The sequence below is a fragment of the Megalopta genalis genome, chromosome 7 (genome assembly GCF_051020955.1).
Source record: "Megalopta genalis isolate 19385.01 chromosome 7, iyMegGena1_principal, whole genome shotgun sequence".
In the NCBI taxonomy this organism is placed as follows: domain Eukaryota; kingdom Metazoa; phylum Arthropoda; class Insecta; order Hymenoptera; family Halictidae; genus Megalopta; species Megalopta genalis.
In genome coordinates, this window is record NC_135019.1 from 8,871,318 (window position 1) to 8,894,891 (window position 23,574).

The window sequence follows — 23,574 nt, forward strand, 5'->3', positions numbered from 1 at the left end:
ATTTAATTAATCATTCGCGATCTATCGATAAAATTAACATTTGAAAAAAAGATTTCGACCGGCCTGGTACGGGGTGTCTCCTAAATCGTGGCACGAAGACGGCGATTCTGCGCGCGCAAATAAGTTCGTACGTTCCTTTTCAACCTGTTAACCGAGTACAGCGAAATATTTCGTTAATAAATCGAAATTAATTGAATCGAAAGATTTCAGAATCGAGATTTTGGCGCGCGGAATGCAATGTTGCTTCGCGTGTGCCACATTTCTCCAAAAAAATACACGGCGAAACAATCATTTCAATTTATTCACCGGGAAATATTTCATAAATATATTTTCCAAATCCGCGAATAAAATGTTTCGTCCAAATAAATAATCAACAAGCGAAAAGCGACGTTATCAATTACTTTGAGCGTGATGACGTAACTTCCGTAAGCGAGAGAGAAAATTCCCCGTTGTGAAACGAGTTGGCCAAAAGTTAAATCCCCGTTTAACAGGTCAACTATAAAGTGTTTCCTTTGAGCTAGTTAGCCTATATCGATTACCCACGGCAAATCCGACGAACATTTTCGGAAAGCGCGTCACCTAGAGCTGTCGAACGCTCGAAGTTTAATCGTTCCCCGTCACCGAAACAATTTCCCATAGAAACGAGCCGTTAATTTCAATATCTCAGCTTAATTCGGGCGATCGGGCTTGTCACGATGATCGGCCGCACGCTGGGTCGTTTTTTATAATCGATAATAGATCGCGATACGATCGGCGGCTCGCACACGCGGATCCGTTTCAAAGATGAACGAGCCTGCACGCTCGCTGAATATTAATTACCGTCGAATGTTAATTATGATATTCGGAATGAAAGTTTCCGTTCTCCCCCAGCGCGCTCTGGACGGTATCAATAATTCAGTGGCAGCCCCAGCGGGAAGACAATGAATGCAACGGCGGCGGGGTACGCGGGGGACAGGAGCGGCGTGGAGGGGAGCTGGAAAAATTGTATTCCAAATAATCGGGATCCCGCGGACAATGGAGGGGTACAGGCTATTCAACGTTGGAGACCCTTGTCTCTCCGGGCACGCATTCCGTCCCGCGATTCACGATTCAACAACGTTTCGACCTATTTATCAGTATTCCCCGTACTAGCGCCAATTAAAAAGTCTTTCTTCCATCATTGAAACGCGGGGCTCGGATAATTTGTTTAGTTTACCGGCGGCGACTGCGGGGTAACCGGTTTTTAATTGAGATCGGGCGAAACGTCAATAAATCGCAGCCGCCGAGCTCCAGTTTTATTGAGAGTCTTTGTGAACTGTGTTGGATTGTAAAACGAAAATCGTAATAAAATTGGTCCGGCCGCTGGTTCTTGCCGCGCCCCTGTTACCAAAACGACCCGCGTATTAATAAAAATCGGTTACAAACGTGAAAATTCAGCCCGAATGATTCGCGGGTACAACGATGATTCGGCTCGTGGCTGCGCGAAATAAATGTAATTCTCCTGTAACGCCGCATTTTTTTCGCGTAAAATCGTTCGAATAATTATGAGAGCGCGGGCATTCCGCGTATTAATAACCGAATATCGCAACCGCGAGAACGTTTCTTCCGCCGCGAAATTGTTTCGACGAGATTTCGATCGATCGATCGATCGCGATTCCTGCCGGATTGCCAGGCAACGGCCGTTTCCGGCATTCCGTGGACGTCGGGACCGGTCGAAATCAGTTTTCGAACGGCCTTGGCCGAATAGCTCGCAGATTGTCGTACTCACCCTCTTGCCTTTGCCCTCCCTTATGTATTGGTGCCTCTGCCTCGCCCTTTGAACCACGCAGAAGCCTATAAAGAGACGAACGTTTCAGAGGGACGCGTGCTGCACGTTCCTTCGACGAGGAACTGTTTCGCCTGCCTCCTTCCCGGCCCACCGCCTCCCCACGAGCGCCCCTTCCTTTCATCCCCTAACCTCGAATCCTCGATCCTTCCTCATTTTGAATACGTTCTTTCAGCCGCCTATCGCTTTGTAACGTTCGAAATGCCGCGGCGAAACGAAAATTCCTTGTGTCCCAGACGGAACGATCAAAGGGGCTGCATTTCCCGTTCCAAGAACGCCGTGTCACCGCGCACGCACCCCTGTTTTTCTTTGCAGCTACCTTCTTCCACAAAACGCCCTTCCGCCCTTCCGCCCTTCTCCGGCCCACCCGCGGCTCGCGATCCTAGGCCACACACCACTTTCGAAATACCTTCTCGCGTCCGTAACCGCTCGGCACTCGTTATCGATTCCACGAATGGCCTGGAAATGCTCGCCGCGACCGACGAATTACGGCGCGCGGGGCGTGTCAAACGACCGCCCGCACGACGTGTATTTCGATTTTCACCGCGATCTAGAACACCTGGGAAAATTGATCTTGCGAACGGCCACGCCGCGCCGTAACAACCGCGCGAAACCGATATAATTTTCGTTTCGGCGACGACGGTCGAATGTTTTTTCAGGCCGCGCTTTGTCGAGAATTTCGATCCGAAATTGCTGGGATTAATTATACACGACTGTGATTGACAACAGGCGATCGGTGATTTCGGAGCGACGCCGTGTTAAATCGTTGCCGAATTTGTCGAAAATGATACTTTATCGTGTACCGAGACGCTTTTCACGAGTTCGCGTTCGTTTATAATATTTAGAAGTTGCGAGATTAATATCAACGTGGACGAAATTGTTTCGTAATAAACGATTTAAATGAGGAAAGAACGAAGGGAATCGGATAATTGGGTTCCCATATAAAAGTTCGTAATAATACTGTGAATATTGTAAAGCGATAGTGCAAATAAAACTGTGTTTGAGAAAAGCGAATGGTTTAAAGGGCTGTATTTTATAAACAGATTCGAATGCAGCAAAATGACGCCTTGTAATTCCTCCTAACTTAACGTAGATTATGCTATGGTGTATATTATATATCATTGTATCGTATATCATTAACAGTAAAAAATATTAATAATATAAAGTACACCCTACTTCCTCGAACATGATCGATAATTGTCAATTGCAAGTTCAAAGGATTTTATTTTGAAAACACATGGGTTAGGTTAAATTAGGTTAGGTTAGGTTAGGTTAGATCAAGTTAGGTTAGGTTAGATTAAGTTAGATTAAGTTAGGACAGCTCAGGTTAGGTTAGGTTAGGTCAGGTTAGGTCAGCAGAACCTAACTCAATATCGGTGAACTCGCGTCGACGAAAACATAATCGGTGAAATGATCGTCGATGATTTCAAAGTACAGTAAATTCTCTGCAATTGTCCTCCGACTTGTAGACACAAATAGACAATTTTAGAACAGATGCTACGATTTCATATTGTTAATAATCGGCGATTATAAAAACGTAAACCGTATCTCCTCTTCGAAAATTGCCCTTTTTGTTTATAATCCGAGGGACAATTAGGGAGAATTTTCTGTATCCCCCATCGAGAAGTTCAAAAATAACATAAGGAACGGAGGTTTCCTCGACAAAAAATAAAAATGAAACGTCACTCACGCGGCGGTGTGGTGGTGGTGGTAGTGGTGCTCGGCGTGGTGCTGATCGTGGTGGTGCTGACGGTGGTGGTCGTCGTCGAAGTCGTCGTGATTTCCCAAGTTTCCGTGGGTTCGGTGGTCGGCCACCTCGTCACTTCCGGTATTTGATTATCTTCCACTTGTTCGACCACGGTGGCAGTCGTCGTGCTAACCGGCGACCTGGTCGTCGACGAGACTGTCGTCGTCGTAGTCCGAGGATAATGATGGTGTTTCCTGCGTGCGTGATAGTCCTTCTGGGACTCGACTGAAACGGTCGATAGATTTATCTCGGGTCAGAACCATCCTCAAACTGGGCACAATAACATTCTGCGTTGTCGCCGGGACCTTGGGACCGGGGGAGTGGGGGTGGCTAATAAACGATCTTGCGGCCGTGGCCTCTGATATGTAGACACGGCTTCCGAGTTCCAAATGTTTGGAACTCGGGCGCGACGTAAACACCGCGGTCAAGCTTTCTTCGAATGCTATTGAACGGTGAGCGTGATTGACAATGTTTTATATTCACGAGAATCGAAGGAACGAGCGTTGACGAAATTAACACGTTCCGTGCCACGTGTACCATCGATCGTACACGCTTGCATGTTTACTTAGTGAACTGAACAAATTGTTCACAAGAAATTTAGAACCGAAGAATCAATTTCCACCGCAAGAATGGGCGTTGATAAGTTTTTGTTACGTTGTTATGTGTACGAGAATTAATAATTGCACGTAATACATCAAGTTTTAGTAAAATATCAAAGTGTGAAGATTCGAGTAAAAAAAGCTCGGCACGGAACGTGTTAAACGTCGACGCTGAATTGGACACGCGGTTGGAAATACAATTGAACGACATTAACGAAATTAATTATCAATTGTCAATTACCAAATTAAGTATCAACCCCTCGAGTGACCAGCCAGTGACGGTCATGGGCTCGTATAACGCAAGTATGTTGTTCAATAATATTTATTAAAAATTTAATCGTGTTCAAATCAAATATTTTGAACGGTACATTATTTTAATTATTTCTTTACTTTTCATTAAATCAGAAAGCAACTTTACTTAGCAAACTGTTTAAAAACAGAACGGAACGTTAGGCAATGTTAGCCCGGATTCTTGAATTCCGCGAATCAATTTAAGGGTTGAAGACAGTGTTGGAAATATTTACGACTAGACTGCGGATCTTTATGCAAAATAAGACGTTTATATATCGCGCGTAGACTGCGGATTTTATGCATTCATGACAAAAATGTGTAAAATATAAAAGAGTAAACTCTCCCTAATTTTCTTTCAGCATTTAAGCAAAAATGGACAATTTTGAGCCTCGCGGCTCATTTGTATAGTTGCCGATTGTCAACAATAATAAAAACGAGATGCAAGGCTCGAATAACCGTATCTCCTCTTTCCAAATCGTCCATTTTTGTTTACCAGCTGAATGAAAATTGGGGAGAATTCACTGTACAGCAATGTCTCTCTAATTGACGCTCAGACTGTCCACAAGAATGGACAATTTGCGAAGAGGAGATACGATTGTTCGAGCCTCGCGGTTCGTTTTTATAGCTTCGAATTGTTAACAACTATATAAGAACGAGCTGCAGGGCTCGAATAATCGTACCTCCTCTTTCCAAATCGTCCATTTTTGTTTACCAGCTGAAGGACAATTGGGGAGAATTCACTGTATCCCCTAACCCAATTCAGCAGTGTCATAGGGCCGCGGATATCGCGGAATGATTTAGGGAGCGAGCGTGACGGGTGCTCGAGTGACAATAACGATCCTCGTCGAACGTCCCGGGTAACAGGAATTCGCAGGTCCAAGGATCATTCGAGCGGATCGGTTCTAATGAAAGTCAAACCGAGCTCTCGAGCGTCTCGCGTTTCAACGGAATAAATTCAGGGGACGACGCCCGGGTGCTGCTGGTCCACGTTAATTTGCATCGATCACGTTTATCGCGGGGACGCGCGGCGGCAAGGAGGACATCAAACCCCGGTCGTTCGACCTACATTCCTATCGGGAATCGACGAAAGGCGATCGAGGCCCGGCCGACGCAGTTAGCGCATCGCGGCGCAGCGCAGGGACGCGCGCTGCTCGAGCAAGTGCAATTTCTTCGTATCTAAATGACTTATCTGTCGGCTGAATGCCGGGCGCGGCCGGGCTTTGCAACTCGACACCGGGAACAGATGTAAGATCGATAAAACCGCCGGCGTGTTGTGCCGTGTCGTTCGTTCGCTCCTTCTCTCCGACCGATATAATTGCGATCCTACCTGACGCCGACTGCCATAACGAAGATCCGACGGCGATTACCGCGGTTGAACGCTCCTGTGCGACTGAACTGGCCGCGGGCTCGCGAATTCGCGATCGTCGATGATAGAAACGAGCGGACTCATGAAATCGATGAATTCTATGCGATGCTTGGTGAACCAATAAAACTAATTTTTCTGCGCAATCTGAAAATTGGTGAACCAATCTAGAAAAGCCTAGAAAATCAAAGTGCAGTAGTTTCTCCCTAATTCGCGCTCAGACTGCGCACAAAAATGGACAATTTGGGAATAATAGTATCTCTGCTTCCTAAATTGTTCATTTTTGTGCGCATTCTGAGCGCGAATTAGGGAGAGATTATTGCACTTTGATTTTCTAGGCTTTTCTAGGTTGGTTCACCAATTTTCAGATTTCACACAAAAATGGACAATTTGGGAATAATCGTATCTACGTTTCCCAAATTGTCTATTTTTCGCAATCAGAGCGCGAATTGGAGAGAAATTATTGCACTTTGATTTTCTAGGCTTTTCGAGATTGGTTCATCAATTTTCAGATTGCCCACAAAAGTGGACAATTTAGGAATAATCGTATCTCCGCTTCCTAAATTGTTCATTTTTGAGCGCAATCTGAGCGCGAATTAGGGAAAAATTATTACTCTTTGATTTTCTAGGCTTTTCTAGATTGGTTCACCAATTTTCAGATTGCACACAAAAATGGACAATTTGGGAATAATCGTATCTACGTTTCCCAAATTGTCTATTTTTCGCAATCAGAGCGCGAATTGGAGAGAAATTATTGCACTTTGATTTTCTAGGCTTTTCTAGACTGGTTCACCAATTTTCAGATTGCGCACAAAAATGGACAATTTGGGAATAATCGTATCTACGTTTCCCAAATTGTCCATTTTTGTGCGCAATCTGAGCGCGAATTAGGGAGGAATTATTGCACTTTGATTTTCTAGGCTTTTCTAGGTTGATTCACCAATTTTCAGATTGCGTACAAAAATGGACAATTTGAGAAGTGGAGATGCGATTATTCTCAAATTGTCCATTTTTGTGCGCAATCTGAGCGCGAATTAAGGAGAAATTACTGTAATCTATTCGGCCTTCGGATGATCGGTCTTGGATCCATTTGGATTCAGAGTTGCAAAAATTCTACCGAGATTTCAATTTTTTAATAACCAGACTGCGGAAGTTTACGCAAAATTAAAATTACCAAAGTTGATCGTAAAAAATATAAATTCGATGGAAATACCTTTTCTTGTTTGACAATCGTAATAGTTAATCGAAAATAATGTAACAATATCCTTAAATTCTTCTGTCTTTCTAGATTTCTATTTGGCCCATTCATTTCTGTCATAAATGCATAAATAACGCAGTCTATTAACAACTAGTTCACTGTCTATGACAGACGCAATAATCCATGGCTGGTCTCAAGGTTATAGGCTAAAAAATCTATGCGAATGATGCAATATTAAATACAGCCGGATCTTGTTGCAACGAAAATTTGTTGCACACAATTCTGCAGCTAGGAATCAATTTGCTTTCAATCGCATTACAGTTTCTCCTTTGCAATTACGTCGCAGACACAAATACCTTAAATACACATTCGCAGGGCATTATTACAGCATCGAACGCGCCAAAGCGCGCGGCCGGGGCTACCAGACCGCCGTTACGCCGCATTTATAACGCAATGATCGAATGTAAACACTAATAGCGCGCGCCGTGTATTGTGGAATGTCGCGGATGCGATAGAGACAGAGCTCTGACCCAAATATCAAAACTAGAGCAAGCCGTGCATGCATATCCTTGAAGAGACGAGAGTGTAATTGGTTGTCAATCACCTGCGAAAAGCTTGTTAAGTCTTTGAAAATTTGAAAAATTGTATTTATGGTTTGGACGAGATTGTGGGAGAGAGAGAGAGAGAGAGAGAGAGAGAGAGAGAGGGAGAAAATAAACAGAGAAAAAACAGAGAGATAGAGAGAGAGAGAGAGAGAGGGAGAGAGTGAGAGAGAGAGAGAGAGAGTCTGTAAACGAAGGGGGTAAGAAGGGTGCAGATTCGACATTGTCATCGTGGAAATATTAATCCTGGTTGGTATTAATCACCGGCTGCCCGGTCAGGGTGTATTGTTCGAACTGTTTGGCGGCCCTTCGCGCAAATATTTGATCCCGTCCGATTTTGCCAGCGCCGGGACCAGCCGGCGAGAAGGATTCCGTCGAGCCGCCGCGCCGATTAAAATGACACGAGTTCTATTTTCGAGGGAAAAATTTTGGCCCAGATTCTGTCGCCGGAAATTCCAAAAAACTTGTTTCCGGGTCGAAACATCTTATTTCGTTCTCCCAACAAATCGAAATTCTAATGAAAAATTCCAGCAAATTTCTATTTTACCAGTTCGAATCTGATTTACAAAATTATTTCGACTTTGCGGAATAACTTTTGGCGACAATTCGAGAACCAATTTTTGTGTCCGCAGATATTTCTGTATTTACGGTGAAATCATCGAAGATTGATAGCTGTTTCGATCAAGTTCGAAATCGACATTTCCATTAAACTCTTTCATGTATGTAGATCGGGAGGCATTAAAATTTCAATTCAAAATCATTTTTCAAGTTTAATCACATTTTCCCGACCGACATTTTCACTTCGCCTATAACGATGGTAAAATTAATTTAGCCGAAATTGGAATATACAGAAGATCGGTAAAAATAATTCGACCGATAATATTCTACCGATAAGAGTGGAATTTTATTTCGATTTAAAACAAGTTCATAAACATTTATACTTAAATGGATCATGCTCGAAAATCTTCTATGGGAATGCACGAACAGCGCGTCGCGTTAATAATTAACCAATGCTCTGCAAATTAAATGGTGTCGGTAGTTTAAAATTGATATTCTCACAGAAAGCTAATGAAATCAGAGATGGGCAAAATTTTATACGGGGACGACGGGTAAAAGTTGAAGAATAAATATTCGATTGAATACAAATTTTTCCGAATAAGAATTTATTCGTAGAGAAATTCATGCGGAAAATAATTGTTATTTGAGTAACAACGATATAGAATGTAAAGCGTTTTTTCATAGTTTATCGATTCATTTATTCCATATTACTCTTTTCCGAATTATTCGAATAAAAAATTACTCCAATAAAGAATCATTCGAATAAACAGATAGGACAATTTATCACGACTTATTTATCATTTATTATTTATTTATTATTATTATTATTTATTATTCATTTATTCGAAAGAATCGAAATAATGCTCAACTCTGAATAAAATCTACACTTCCCCAACAATTAAACGGAAGTGTGCCGGGTCACTGATTAACCAAAGAGCCTCTGCTTGCAAAATACGCGACCGATTGATTCGCTATTAGTCGGAGAACGTCGCAAACGCGTGTGTCTCCGAATGATCGAGGAACGTCGGGCGAGGGAAACCGGGCACGGAGAGGAAAAAGAAATAATTGTGAACCAGGACCCTGATCCGCTGCGTCTCACTTACCCACACAGGGATTCACCCAGAGAAGCCGTTGCCAGCCGAGGCAGTCGTAAAGTTGCGAGAGTTCGGTGCCTTTGCAGGCGCAGTTGAATCGCAACTCGGTGCCGAGGATCCCCAGCATCGCTTTCCGGCACTCGGCCACCGGACCCGCGCATTTCTTCGTCACGCTGTCCACCGCGCAGCTCTGCTCGTAATACTCCAGCTTCATCCTAAACGACACGGGAATCGCAGCGATCACAGGACTTGCGAGGACTCCGGCGAACTCGAACTTGGGCAACGCGCGCTGACCGCTTCTGACCACTTTCATCGATTTTCATACCAACATTCGCCATGAAAATGAAACGAAGGCGGTGAAGAGACATCGATTTTTGTGGCTCGAAAGTGGCCCGTTGTGCTGGCTCTTGTTAACCCTAGTATCCTTATGGGAGCGTCAATAAATGTTCACGGAGCTTTAAACGTGTATTTTTGTTCCATGTTACTTTATAAATTTTGTATATTTCGTTTTTGCGTGAATAGGTACCGAAGCGTATTATTTTAACAGTGTTGTATAAATATTTCGCGGATAGAAAAGATAATATAGATAGCGCTTTTTTTAACATGGATACAAAATGACTCTCCCTTAAGGGTTAATACTGGGTTTGCAGAGCTCTAAAAGCGACTTAATTCTAGTATATATATATATATATTTATTCTAATGTTTAACAACTTCTGTTATAATATTTGTCCCAAATAACAAATCTATTGAACAGTAAATCGTAAAGTAAACAATTTGGAACTCGTCGTTTTGTCTTTTGACATCTTGATAATTAAAGTTGTTTTAATAACCTACTTCGCTAAATGCTTGACTGAATCCATACACAATTTGTTACTAAATCATTCGCCAGTAAATCAAACCCTGTAAGTATTGTTTACGCAGAACTGGCGCAGTTCACTTATTTAACAAAGAATAAGTTCAAATCGTACATTTTTCCTTAAATTTGAAACTGTATTTCATTTTCCATACAGGATGTTCCATAATTATGTTAGCATTCGTAATGAGGTGATTCCTAAGGCCATTTCAAATAACTTCTTCCTTAGCGGAAACGCAATCCGCGACTTTGTTTACGAGTTATTGACGAAAAACAGTGACCAATGAGGGGCGAGCTCGCGTAGCGCTAGGCGGCCAAACCAATTAGCGGAACTGAGCTTCGACCTCGCATTGGCTCGGCCGCCTAGCGCTATGCGTGCTCGCGTCCGCCAATGCGCGGTCGAAGCTCAGTTCCGCTCATTGGCTCTGCCGTCCCGCGCCAGCTGATCTCGACTCTCATTGGTCAGCGTTTTTCGCTAATAACTCGTAAACAAAGCCGCGGATTGCAGTTCCGCGAAGGAAAAAGTTACTTCAAATGGCCTCAGGAATCATTCCTTCCCAGGTGTTAACATAATTGTGGGACACACTGTATGTTCATCTTTTTTTTTGACAAACGAATAAGAAATATAGAAATTGATTTACAGGAACGACGCATATAGATGAAGATATTTTTGCGTTAAGGCAACCAATTTGCGTTGCCTATCTTCATTGTTAAAGTGTCTTATTCAACGTAACGCGCTTTCTTTGCAAAATGATAACAATTTAGCAAATGAAAGTCACAAGCTCCCTAATTATTATTGCATCGTACCACCTTCAACACCAATGTGCATAAAGTTCATTTGACTATTTTCAAGACCACAAAATAGTGGTCTTGGTCATCGCACGCGTGCGATGTTGACAATGAACGCGTTAAAAGAGTTTATTAAATTTAAGAGAAACAGTCTAAACAGTTTGCAAATACAACTCGCTAAAGTATAAAAAGATTCGTTCTCGGCCAAAGAAATTCGTAAAAATGTTCTCTTGCACCCCGTACGCGAGGAGTGAAATATTTTTCTACGTACTGGAGAAACGTATTTAGGCCAATTAGACGAAACGTTATCATTCTGGTAGATCAAGCCTGAAAATCATGATAAAAAACGGCGAAAGTGAGCAGCGTGGGCGTTGATCCTGCCGGAAGTCGAAGAAACGCGGGGGGCAAAGAGCGCGGGGTCGGTGCGCCGAGGGATTAAACGTGAATTCGTTTCGCGGGCGAGTAATAAATCAATTAAAACGGCGGCGCGACGCGTCGACACGCGCGCTTCTATTGTAATTTAAATCGGCGCGCGGCGGGGCTGATCGATATCATTAAATCGATACCAGGTGGAAAATTTTCAATTTCGCCGGTGCACGCGTCCGCGGAATTTCCAATCGACCGGACGGGAGCGTCGATTTCTCTTCAATCTTCGGATCGGATCAATCGGCGGCCGATTTTAATTAGATCTCGTTAACCGAGCCGAGATAAATAGATTTCCGTGTATTTTGATTTCCTTTTTTTTATATATGCATATATATACATATATATAAAACGTTTCGATCGTTCGCGGCTCTGTGTCGCTTCACGGGGTATTATTCCATGGGGGAATAATACCCCGTAATTGTATGGTGGATCGTTCGCGTAATTCGACTGGTCTTTCTCTTACATTACTGGAATAAAGTGTTTCATTACGAGGCCGGAGTGGATCAAGCCACGTCTCGTTGACTCGCAATTTAACTTTCAAATTGAAAGCGTAGCCCAAAGCCAGTCGGCAGAAAAACGGAGAAGGATCCGCAGTTTAATCAGAGACCCGGTTTATCCGGATCCGCGATACCATCTCGCGATAACAGTTCTCCAGCCGTCCGCGGTGCTGATTAATTTTTACGATCTTAATGCGCACACAATTAATCTTCGATCCCGCCGGGTCTCCAGGAATGTATCGCGACGCGCACGTGGTCCCCTCGTTTCACCATTAATTCGGCTTTCGTTCACGAATACGAATACGATTCTCGGACCGAACGCGCGTCTAAAATTTTATCGAACACGTTCGACAATTTTCTTTCTTCGTATTTTCCACCAAAATATTAGACGATTTTTCGTCGACCAAAAGAATTTGTCTCTTCGTGTCGTATACGTGTTAAACATTTTATCGAAGTGGTTTGACAATTTCTACGGTCTCAACGGTATCGCGGACAAAAAGCATTTCGTCGCAAGTCGAGCGTACAATTAAAATTTCATGGAAAATGTTTAGCAACACGGAAGGTCTCGACAATTTTTCTACGATCCTCTGAAACCTTAACAACCTCCACGCAATTTTTCGCCGGCCTTTAACGTTGTTCCACAGCCCATAGAATTTCGTCGAAGACCCTCGACAATTTTTTCAGGCTGCACAAATTTTCTTGGCCGCGTACATTATTTTTCTTTTTTGTTTGTTTCGAAGGGCGCAGAAGTTTGTTCATAGGCTCGTATAATTATTCGGAAGCCTTGTTAGAACTGTTTCGGCACACCTAGCAATTATTTTCAAGATCGACAATTTTTCCCGCGGCCTCTCGACGGTTTTCTAAGTCACAAAGTGTGCACGCTTTTAAAACTGTTCGCCGCGTTAAAAATTGTTCAGCTCGAAATTGTTTGGCGCACCGTTTTCGCGCAGGTTCACGGAACGTTTCGGTGCCGGTGAAAATTCGTTCGCGGGTATTATACCGCGTCCCATAAAGTTAGCTCGAAGGATCTGATCGTGCTGTGTTCGTCGGCTCTAGAAACGTTCAATGGGAGAGTTGGCTTTGATAATGGTCGTCAAAGAGAGGGGAATACAGTTAATTCTCACAACTCGCAACTGGTAATCCTCTCGGCGCACGCGTGCCTACAGTGTCCGTCGAGTCATTCTTTCGGCGTTATTCGACCGTCCAGCGGGTTCGTGTAAAAGAGATTTTCGCCGAAGATATCGGGAACAAATAGTCGACCAATACCCGTGATTAAACACTTTTGTCAAGTCCCTTTTTGACCGATTTAGTGGCAGCGCTCACAGCCGTCCTCTGCTCTTTAATTAAACCATTGAGAAATGACAGTAGTTGATCGCACTGAGAATTATCTGCTACGTTGAATCTTACCAAGTCAATATATGCATTCTCTACTAAATGGTAATTAAAATCACAGCGATGTTCAAACTTAAATAAAACTGAATAAAAAAAGGGGGGGCTGGGGACTATTTCGACCCAGACAATAAAATATAATACAATCGATAATACACTATCGTGTCATCGATGCATCGTATTGCCATTTACAAATTGTCATCCGTGCGTCGTCTTCTTTATCGTGCACGTTCGTTCATCGTCGTTCAGCGTTTCATCGTGTTCCTAATATCTATCGTTCTCGTTACGTCGCGTTAAGCACACAGTAATGTCTTTCTAATTGACGCTCAGATTGTTCACAAAAATGGACAATTTTGGACGAGGAGATACGATTGTTCAAGCCTTGTGGCTCGTTTTCTATGGTTATCGATTATCAACAATTATAAAAGCGAGCCGCAAGGCTCGAATAACCGTATCTCCTCTTCCCAGAATTGTCCATTTTTGTGGACAATCTGAGCGTCAATTGGGGAGACATTACTGTATTTAATTCTACTGCGCCAATTCTGTCAACTTTCGAAAATGCGCCGACAGAAGAAACACATGCTAGGCGGTAAAAAAAAAACAAATGAATCACCGGCGTTCTTGTTTCGTCTAGCTTACTTGCAGGCGGCGGTCTTCTTGCAGTTCTGAGCCAGGCTGTGGCAGGTCGGCATTTCCGATCCCTCTACTCGCTGCGCGCACGCAGGATGCATTTTCTCCTGCGCCACGATGCACTCGTCCTTGCCATCCGTCTTCCTGCGAAATTCAATTATCCGAAATTTATTCCCGTGACTCGCGAGAACACGGTTTGGATTAAAGGAATCCTCTTTGGACAGCGGCGAAATGAAACAGCGGAATCATCGCGACACCGTTCACGCGCGAAATCGACTCCTGATTTCTGAACCGTCTACGATTGGCCGAAACTTTGCAAGTTTATTCTAGATTTGGAAATCTAGTCTCCACTTTATTTTCTTCGACATATTCGTACCGACGAAAGAGAAACTAATTTGCCCGTTTCGTTTGTAGACGATTCATATTTATTTCGGCATCGAGATTTCATTTGCTACGATTTTAACTATTCAATTGTCAGAAGTCTACAGATAAGCTATTCGACGACTCAGTTAGGTCCGAAATATAGCTGAATTATTTTCATTTGAAAATTATTATAGGGAGCAACGACGGAACAAATGAATCGCGTAGACGTAGCACAGGGAAATTCACAGCAACCCGCAATTTGGCATTCTAGACAGAATTTACTGTATCATGTTCGAAGAGTCGAGCATCGACATCGCAAATGCAATCCTGTTGTTTTTAAAAGTCAACGCAATACTAATCGCTAGGATTTTATGCATTTATGGCAAGTGTCATTTTAAAGTAGAAGATTAAAAGCGTTTTAAAATGCCAATGTATTACATTCAATGTATTAGAATCGTTAAGAAAAGAATGAAATTGCTATTTAGTTTGTGTTTCTTGCAATCGACACAAACGATATTTTTTTCGCATAAAAGTCCGCGGTGTTCGGTATAGTTCTAGGTGTTAATTGATAGGTCATCGTTGCTAATGGTATTGCTCCGCGATCGGTGGGAAGAGATTCGATTCGTCGGCGAGGCAACGGTCGCAGAAACAACGGGAAGACGCAGCGATTTACTGCACGAGGGAACACCATCCGAAAGTCGTCCGGGAATAAGAGACTTCTATCTGTCCGCTTCGGGGTTCCCGGGGAGCTTTAAAAGAGGAATTCCCAGGCAGACAGGCGTCGCGAGGTGGGTATTGCTCAACGAGCATTAAACGAGCCTGCTACGTATTTTATTCGGCCCGGAGACTTTTCGTTCCGCCGTTCGACTCTCGTTTCCTTTACGTTATCCCCGTTTCCCGTTCCTCACCTCCTCCTTACCTCTGTTTCACTTCTTTTTTTTTACGACCGCGTAATGAGCACTCGGCGATCGTTCTATCGCGTTCGTTTCGATTTACTTAATCTACTCGCGCTGCTTAAGCAAATCTGAACGCGTGGCTGCCAAAGCAGATTCATGATTTCTCGCAATCTCGTTGAATTTGTTTAACGAAATTTTGTCGACTCTACTGCGTCGGGACCATATAATACAATCGTTGTATCAAACTTCGAACTGCATTTATTTTTATGTTCCATCAAGCGAGACACGTCAGGTTCAAGAGGGTTCAAGAATTTTATAATCACATTTTATAATCCTTTTTATTCTTACATTCTCAAATATGTTGGTCCGATTTTCTGTGATTTTGATAAATGACTACTGATAGTTTATAGAAACTGCTGATCATTGTATGGTACTTTCAAAATTGACAATATTTGCTTCGTAAAGGTTATTTGCGAATATACAGTTTTATTTATAAATTTGTAAACGGATTGAATTTATTGACGAATTTATAATCAATTCATTCGTGCACTTGTGTAGAAGGATCAAATTTATTTATGAATTTACAGTGAATTCGTTTATAAATTTGTGAAATAATCGTTTCCAATGTCATTCGTCATTTTATATCTTCTTTAAAGCGTTGTTTACTACTTGGCGAATAAGTTCGAATTTTCGAATAGGCTAACTCTTTGAGGGTTCGATAAGATTTTTCTGAGAGAACTAGATTGTGTGACTGTTATAGCGCACATAATAAATTACGTGTCGTCGACGAGTCAACATTCGCACCCAAGAGTCTGATTTTCAATATTCATAATATTTATAATATTCGTAATATTCATAATATTTTGTCGCGTAATTATTACTTTCGCAATTGGACAGGTTCCTTGTAAACACGAAATACTGAATTTCTCAATCTACGTTTGTCGAGCGATACAAAGCGCGTGGGATGTTTCTCGTAATTATTTTCGTCATATTTTAATAGATATAACGTTGGCGATACGAACGCGCATTGTCGCGTCAACCGTTGTAAACGCGACGAATAATCACACCATCTGAGGCACCATGGTGGGAGCTGTTTCCGCTTCGCCTTTGTCACTCGCTCTTCCGGATGCATCGAAAAGCGAAAGACCGCGTTTCTGTTATCCACCACCGTTCACTTTGTGGCCCGTACAACCGTTTGTCAAGTAGTCGTTATAACTCTATTGCACGCGTCGATAAATTGGCTAATTATAATCACCGTATATGTAAATATATATATTTCTGCAGAATATCAAATGTATGAACAAAGCAATCGCGATCGGAATTTTGTTAACACAAAGGACATTTCGTGTAACCGGCCATGAGAATCGTCCCGCAGAAACAGAATAATTTTCGTTTACATTTAACGAACTGTTGCACGAGATGCGAGACACAATTTCGTGCGCATAAAATTAGGACGTATAAATTTAGACAAATAATTCGATTAATTTCGGCGAATTTCCAAATAATTTACACAAGTCGTCCCACAATTATGTTAACACCTGGGAAGGAATGATTCCCGAGGTCATTCGAAGCAACTTTTTCCTTAGCGAAAATGCAATCCGCGGCTTTGTTTACGAGTTATTAACGAAAAACACTGGCCAATGAGAGGCGAGATCAGCTGACGCGAGGCGGCAGAATCAATCAGCGGAACTGGGATTCGACCGCTCGACCGCTGGCGCCGTTGGCTCGGCCGCTGGCGCCGTTGGCTCGACCGCTGGCGCCGTCGGCTCGGCCGCCTCGCGCCAGCTGATCTCGTCTCTCACTGGTCAGCGTTTTTCGTTAATAACTCGTAAACGAAGCCGCGGATTGCATTTTCGCTAAGGAAAAAGTTGCTTCAAATCACCTCAGGAATCACTCCTTTCCGAGCGTATACATAATTACGGGATCCTGTTTTGATCCGAATTATCCTGTAGTTACAGGTAGCTTCGAGTGCAAACAGTTAATATGTTTCAATAGAATATAAAATAAATGAATGCACTCGATATCTCCACGAAACCAAGAGGACACATTGATTAACAGTCCTCGAAGAACGTATAAAAACATCCAGGATATCCTTTTGGATATTTTGCCGGTGGATTTTATTTTCTTTTTCATTTGGGAGGCCGGCCGAGAATCGCAGATCTCACGTTGAAATTCTCGGGAATGGTAATAAATCGGGAGACCGGTGTACAAACGAGAGCCTACTTCGGAATTGATAAATTCCGGGGGTGGCCGGTGACGTCTTCCGTCCGGACAAAAGAATAATGCCAGGAGAATGAGAGGCGAGCGCGGGGAAAGGGGCCGCAAAAATGGGGGCATAGCGGGTAGAAAGTTTCCGCATTGTTTCGTGGCCGAAAGCCACTTAAAAGTTAAAGGATCTTCTTCCCGGGGAAAGAAACGTCTGTCGGAACGTATCGTTCGCATAAAGGGATCAGAGATGCAGAACTTAAGGTATTTCTGGGGACAGACCTTTGTCAGGGAGAGTGCACTCTTGTTAAATCACTAGATCCACTCTCGCCCACGTCTCCGTCTCTCTCGCTTTTCAAATCGGTTTACTTAGGATTATGGGGTGACGCACAAAGACCGACCGTTTTAATTAAATCCTTCAATAACATACGTTATGCATTTCGTTCGGCAATTAACATAGCTGAAACGCCCTTAATAAGACCCTTTGCAGGATTAACGACCAAAGGAGAACTTAAGGGTCTTTAATAGAGCCCTGTGAATGCCCCTTGCGGGTCCCTAAGAGTCTCTATGCGGACCAAATGTCTCTTAAAAATCCACAAGGGCTCGCGTTTAATCCTGAGGATCCTGCAGGGATTCGTCGGCGAGCCGAAAAACTTTTAAACGCTCGCTGGAGGTTCTTAAAAATTGTTAAAATAGCCGGGATTCTCCGAGGACCGTTGCAAAATCCCGAAGGTCCTTTAGAAGTGTCTAAGTGCCTCCATTCGAACTCGAAGATGCTATACAAGGTCTATGGCTTTTGAAGAAAAATCTGAACGCAAGCTATAGGCCCCTAAGAACCTCTATAAAAATTGATGGCTCCATAGAGCTCGCTGAGGACGTCCATTGAAGTCTGCGAGGTTTTCTAGAAGCACCTCCAACGCTTCGAGGAAAATCTGAATATTCCTTAGATAATCTTAAGAGCCGTTATAATAATAAAAGGACTTCTGGAGGACTCTAAGGACATATATAGAGCTGAAAACGCCTCCGAAGATCCCTGAAGGTTTAAGAAAACTGATTGTGGCTCGTTAGAGATTCTCGAGTCCCTCTAGAATCCCGAAAGTCTTGTAAATGTCTCTTCGTGTTTTCACAGAACTTTGGAATCGTACCAGATGCCTGTAGAAGCTTCTACAAGATCCTAGAGCTATTCTAAAGTCTCGTTGGTGCTTCTCAAAGATTCTAGAAATCCTCTACGAACTCCTAAAGATCTCTCAAAAGTCATCATAGCCCTTCGAAGGTTTCCAAGTATTTCCAAAGAGACCGAGAATTTTTCAGATCTCCCTAGAGGTCTCTATAAAGTCCTAGAGCTATTATTAAAGATCCTCAGTCCTTCGAAAAAATTCTAGAGATGCTATATGTACTCCAAACGACCACTTTAAAAACCTAAAAGTGGTCTAGAAGATTCCAAGTACAGTAATTGTCCGTCAGCTTGTAAACAAAAATGGACAATTTGGGAAGAGGAGATACGATTATTCGATCCTCGCGGCTCATTTTTATAATAAAACGAGCCGCGATGCTAAAATAATCGGTATCTCCTCTTCCCAAATTGTCCACTTTTGTTTACAATTGTAAACAATCGGAGAACACTCACCGCATTTCCAAAAAGTCTACGAATTTTCTATGTCCCCAGAGGTCTCTATAAAATCTTGGATCTATTATAAAGGCTCCTCGGTGCTAAAATAAAATAAAATTCTATCGACCTTCCATGCATTCTTAGCGACCTCTATAAAATCCTCAAAGTCCTCTAAAGATTTCGAAGCGTCTCCATAGAATCTTGAAAGCTCTTCGAAGATCCTAGAATATTTTCGATGTCTATCACAGGTCTCTAAAGACCACTATTGAGCCCTTCAGTATCGAAGTGGTCCTAAAAAAGTTTCAAGGAACCTTGGAAGTCTCTGGAGATCTCCCGGAACCTCCATAGCCTACCGAGGGCTTTCATAGAACGTCGTAGGTTCGCGTTCCTAGATTTCGTTTCGAGTATCGCCGGCTCTAATGACATTCGCCCTCCATATCTCCGTGGAAGAAAATGCTTTCCTAGGAGTCCCTATCGCGCGCTTCTCGATCAGACTGTGCTCGTCCCTATCCACGACTCACCTGCACAGGCAGAACGCTATTTCCACGGAGTGTTTGTGATTGGCCGACTTGTAGAAATTCTGTAGAGCATCCATGCACTCGTTTCTCGCGCAGCTCGTCATGTCGCAGTGATTCAGCACCGGCTCCAGGAGCACCTTGCACTCCGGGTCGTTCCTGGAACGAGACGCAATGGGGTTCACATCGCGCGCGAGTCCGGAACGATAAGAGCCGGTTCCCTATGAACCGTCGTCTACGCGCCTCGCAGTTAGGTTTATCTACCCGGAGGAAATTAGTCTACCTTCGAACTTCGTAAAAATACCTTCGAGACGGTTACAGGTTAGCCTGGAGAACGGTCGCGGGGTTTTTACTCACTTGCAGGCGGTGTAAGCGTGATGACACGTGCTGGAGAGGATGACCTTCACCGGCTGCTGGATCTTGTCCAGGTCGGACGAGGCAGATGGCAACACCAAGGACTCTGCACAGAAATAAAGATGATTTGCAAAGGGCTATTCGCTAACATTTGGACTATTTTACTTCGATCCAGACTGTTGCTTCACTTTATTTTCTTACAGAAAAGCTATATTCTGTTCTTCATTTTGTCATGCAACATTACTGCACAAACGTCCATTTTTCGCAATACCAAGAAACGGGACTTGTGCTGAAAGGCTCGATTAATAATTCCAGATCTGGGTTTCAAAGATTTGATTATCCCAAGTCTCTTAACGGTTTGCACTCGAAGACGCTTTAATTACAAAACTCGAGACGTTTCTTGAGATCTACAAGATTTCTAACCTTTCTCGATCTTTATTCTCTTTTTGGACAGTTCGATTTTTAGAGATTTATTAAGTACAAACGGTGATATAAGAATTGTTTGAAATTACGGAATGGTAAATTTTATTTTACTATTTCTTTTATTAACTCGCCATTCGAGTTCGAAGGGCCAATCATTGAACCGCAATTCCCTTCATTTCTCATAAATCTGTAGAAGAGAGATGCGCCTCCGAATACGCAGAAATAACGCGGTTAATTATTGTTAACATGCATTCGTTTCTGCATTGAAAATTCTATTTGTTTCGAGAACGAACACCGAAGCGCAGCCGTGCCCCGGTTAATATTCTATTTTATTTGCGTTTCGAGTCGCAGACTCCTATCAACGGGCAATTCTGTTAGAGAAGCAGAGATCGGGGAACCGCAGGCTGAGATTCATCGTGTAAACAGCAGCTTGCTCACCGGGACGGTGTAACAAGCGGAGAAATCGAGCGAAACCGCATTCCGAGGCGGGCAACAAATTTTCCGTGGATCGTGGCGCGACGCAGCCGGATAATCGCATGGATTTCCGTCGACACAGGATCTACGCGCGTAATTCTTGTTCCTCCGTTCGAACGCCGCCCGTGCTGCCGCATTCTTGACTCCGAGTCGACCGGAAGATCGCTATCGAGCCAATGTCGGCACACGTTCCCGCGAATTGCAGTCTTAAGGTCGACGCGCGTCGCAGAACCGTACACGGACGCTTCGAAAGTGGCGAATTACTCCGTCATTTCCCAAGATTTTATCGTTCCGAAAAGTTGTATGGAAAGTTGAAGAATGCATCTATATGTTACTGAAAATTGTCAGAATTTTTCATTTAGAAATTTACTAGGAAAAAATCCCGAACTTCGCTCGCTTTCCAAGTAGTGCTTGAATGATGCGGAGATGCTGTCGAAAAAACAATGTTCCAAAATTGGCGAATTTCACCGTTATTTCTCGACACTTTTATGTTTGAAAAATTGCTATGGAAAGGCAAAAGATGCGTCTACATCCTGTAAAAATGTCGGAATTTGTCATTCATTAATTTACTAGGAAAAAATCCCGAACTTCTCTCGCTTTTCGAGTACTGCTTGAATGATGCGGAGATGCTGTCGAAAAAACAATGTTCCAAAATTGGCGAATTACACCGTTATTTCTCAACACTTTTATATTCGAAAAATTGCTATAGAAAGGTAAAAGATGCGTCTACATTCTGTAAAAATGTCAGAATTTGTCATTCATTAATTTACTAGGAAAAAATCCCGAACTTCGCTCGCTTTCCAAGTAGTGTTTGAATGATGCGGAGATGCTGTCGAAAAACAGTGTCCCGAAATTGGCGAATTACACCGTTATTTCTCAACACATTTACATTTAAAAAATTGCTGTGAAAAGGCGAAAGATGCGTCTACATCTCGTAAAAATGTCGGAATTTTTCGACAACTAATCTCCTGTAAAAAAATTCTCGAAGTTTACCCGATTCCAATTTCGTCAGATCGAGCGTCGCTACTAGCGCGACTGTAGCAGTTTAAATCGGACAGCAATGTCTTAGAGCATGATCGACCCAATATTCTCTAGCCTGGTTCAAGCTGTACACTCACGATTCGAATGATAAATCATTCGGTGACCGACCGGAGTAGCGGGGTGCAGGCGAGAAGGAGGTGAAAGGGGCTCTGTTCGGGAATCTTGAATATTTATCGGCCGATATTTATCCACGCCGCAGCCGCCACTTGAAAACAATGGCCGAGAATAATTGTTTATTTATGCAAATCGGTCCGAGCCGGCGGGACGGGCCGGGGTTTAAGCGGCTCGAGTGCCATAAGGGTGGAAACGGCGGGGGAAATCGCTAAGAAGTCGAACCCGTTCCGTCCGGGCTTAGCGATATCGCTCGTAATCGTCACGAAGGGGACGTTTTTGACGTCGATAGGTGAAAGACGAGTACTTGGCGCACGCGCGCAAACATCTCTGCTGAATATTCAACCGCGGTTTGTCCCGGCGACGAAAAGAAGTCGCGGTATTTCCATAAGCGCGCCGGCGTGGCGTTTTAAACAAACTTCGCGGGCAACTTGAAATAAACTTCGGCATTAAGGGGCCGGAATAAATGTATAAGGTTAATGCAGGAATTATGCAGCGGCGAACGAAGGCAGCGAAATCCTTGCCCGTTCCGTATTAATTGTCGCGACGAATTGCGGTCCCGGACGGCTGATGCAAATCGACAGGGAACGGCGAACTCTCCCGGGGACCTGTTTGTTTTTATTCATCCCCTGCTGGGCACACTTTACCGCTAATCAGTCAGACCTCCTCGTCCACCAGACGATAATCTCTGTGCCCGGTGATTTTGCCCGAGCCGGTCCTATCGAGCTTTCAATTCCGTCGACGATATCGTTTACCAATTTTTTCGTCGTATCCGGGGATTTTGCTGAAAGCGCGGTACACTATGATGTTGTGCGAGGGAAATTAGGGAGGGTTTATGTCAGCAAGTCATCAGCTTCGAATTTGTTCATAAAATATGGGCTATTGAATACTGCAGTGGTTGGACAGTTCTCGTACAGCGAGGATTATTGAAGATTTTGTTGGATCGTATTTTCAAATATTCGTTTATGGGCGGGACAAATTTTTAGCGATAGGATAAACCTACCTGATCGATATAAAAACGACATCAACCGAATCGGATCATCGGCGATCATCCATAAGCTTGAAGATAATCTAGTTTCGTAAAACTGAACACGTGTACCGCGAAGATTCGGAACTCGTAAAGCTTTAAAGTACGTTATTTTGCAAAGAAATTCGAAATCGTCGAAATCATGACTTAAACTTCCACTAATTACCTACACGCTACGCTATGTTGTTCCTTATTTTCAGCGAAACTGCTAACAACCATCTCGAAATAGTCGTTATCTAAGTGCCTGTTACGCGGTCCTGGCGGCTTATTGAATAGGTATGAATGGAAAGCGCGAAAAGGCCGGTTCAAAATTTCCTGCAGATGCTCGATACCTTTGTAATTGACAATAAGGATTCAGGGAACCATCGACTGGCCTCGAGGAGCTCCATTCAAGGGCGTACGATCGAAGTTAAAAGAGGGTGAAACGAGAACGAACCGCCGGATCTGGGAGGATCCCGTCGATGACGAATGTTCGGCATCGTTAACCGGCTACCCTCCTTCGATTGATGAGCCCAGTGGCCAGGGTTAACGGCCTCGGGACTTAGGGAACCCTTCTGAATATCGGCCGAACCGCCATCGCCGCCTCTAGCGAAGAAAAACTGTAGGGAACAGCCGATGGGGATGGCTGAGACAGTCGGATGACTAGCCATAAGTCAGCGGTCGTGAGGAGCGTGCCTTCGACGCACTTTATTAAGACAAACGACCGGCCAACACC

At 43.4% G+C, this 23,574-nt stretch overlaps 1 protein-coding gene across 3 annotated transcripts in view; it reads right to left on the reverse strand.

Annotated features, from left to right (window-relative positions):
• Positions 1 to 23,574, reverse strand: part of Gfrl (Glial cell line-derived neurotrophic family receptor-like) — a 595,741-nt gene that overhangs the window by 76,618 nt on the left and 495,549 nt on the right. For all 3 annotated transcript variants that reach the window (XM_033485389.2, XM_033485390.2, XM_033485392.2), the window contains 6 exons: positions 19,787 to 19,889; positions 19,436 to 19,588; positions 13,851 to 13,985; positions 9,266 to 9,471; positions 3,495 to 3,776; positions 1,748 to 1,812 (listed from right to left, as the gene is read on the reverse strand). In XM_033485389.2, the coding sequence (XP_033341280.1) occupies positions 1,748 to 1,812; positions 3,495 to 3,776; positions 9,266 to 9,471; positions 13,851 to 13,985; positions 19,436 to 19,588; positions 19,787 to 19,889 (944 nt within the window). The remainder of the gene's footprint in view (positions 1 to 1,747; positions 1,813 to 3,494; positions 3,777 to 9,265; positions 9,472 to 13,850; positions 13,986 to 19,435; positions 19,589 to 19,786; positions 19,890 to 23,574) is intronic.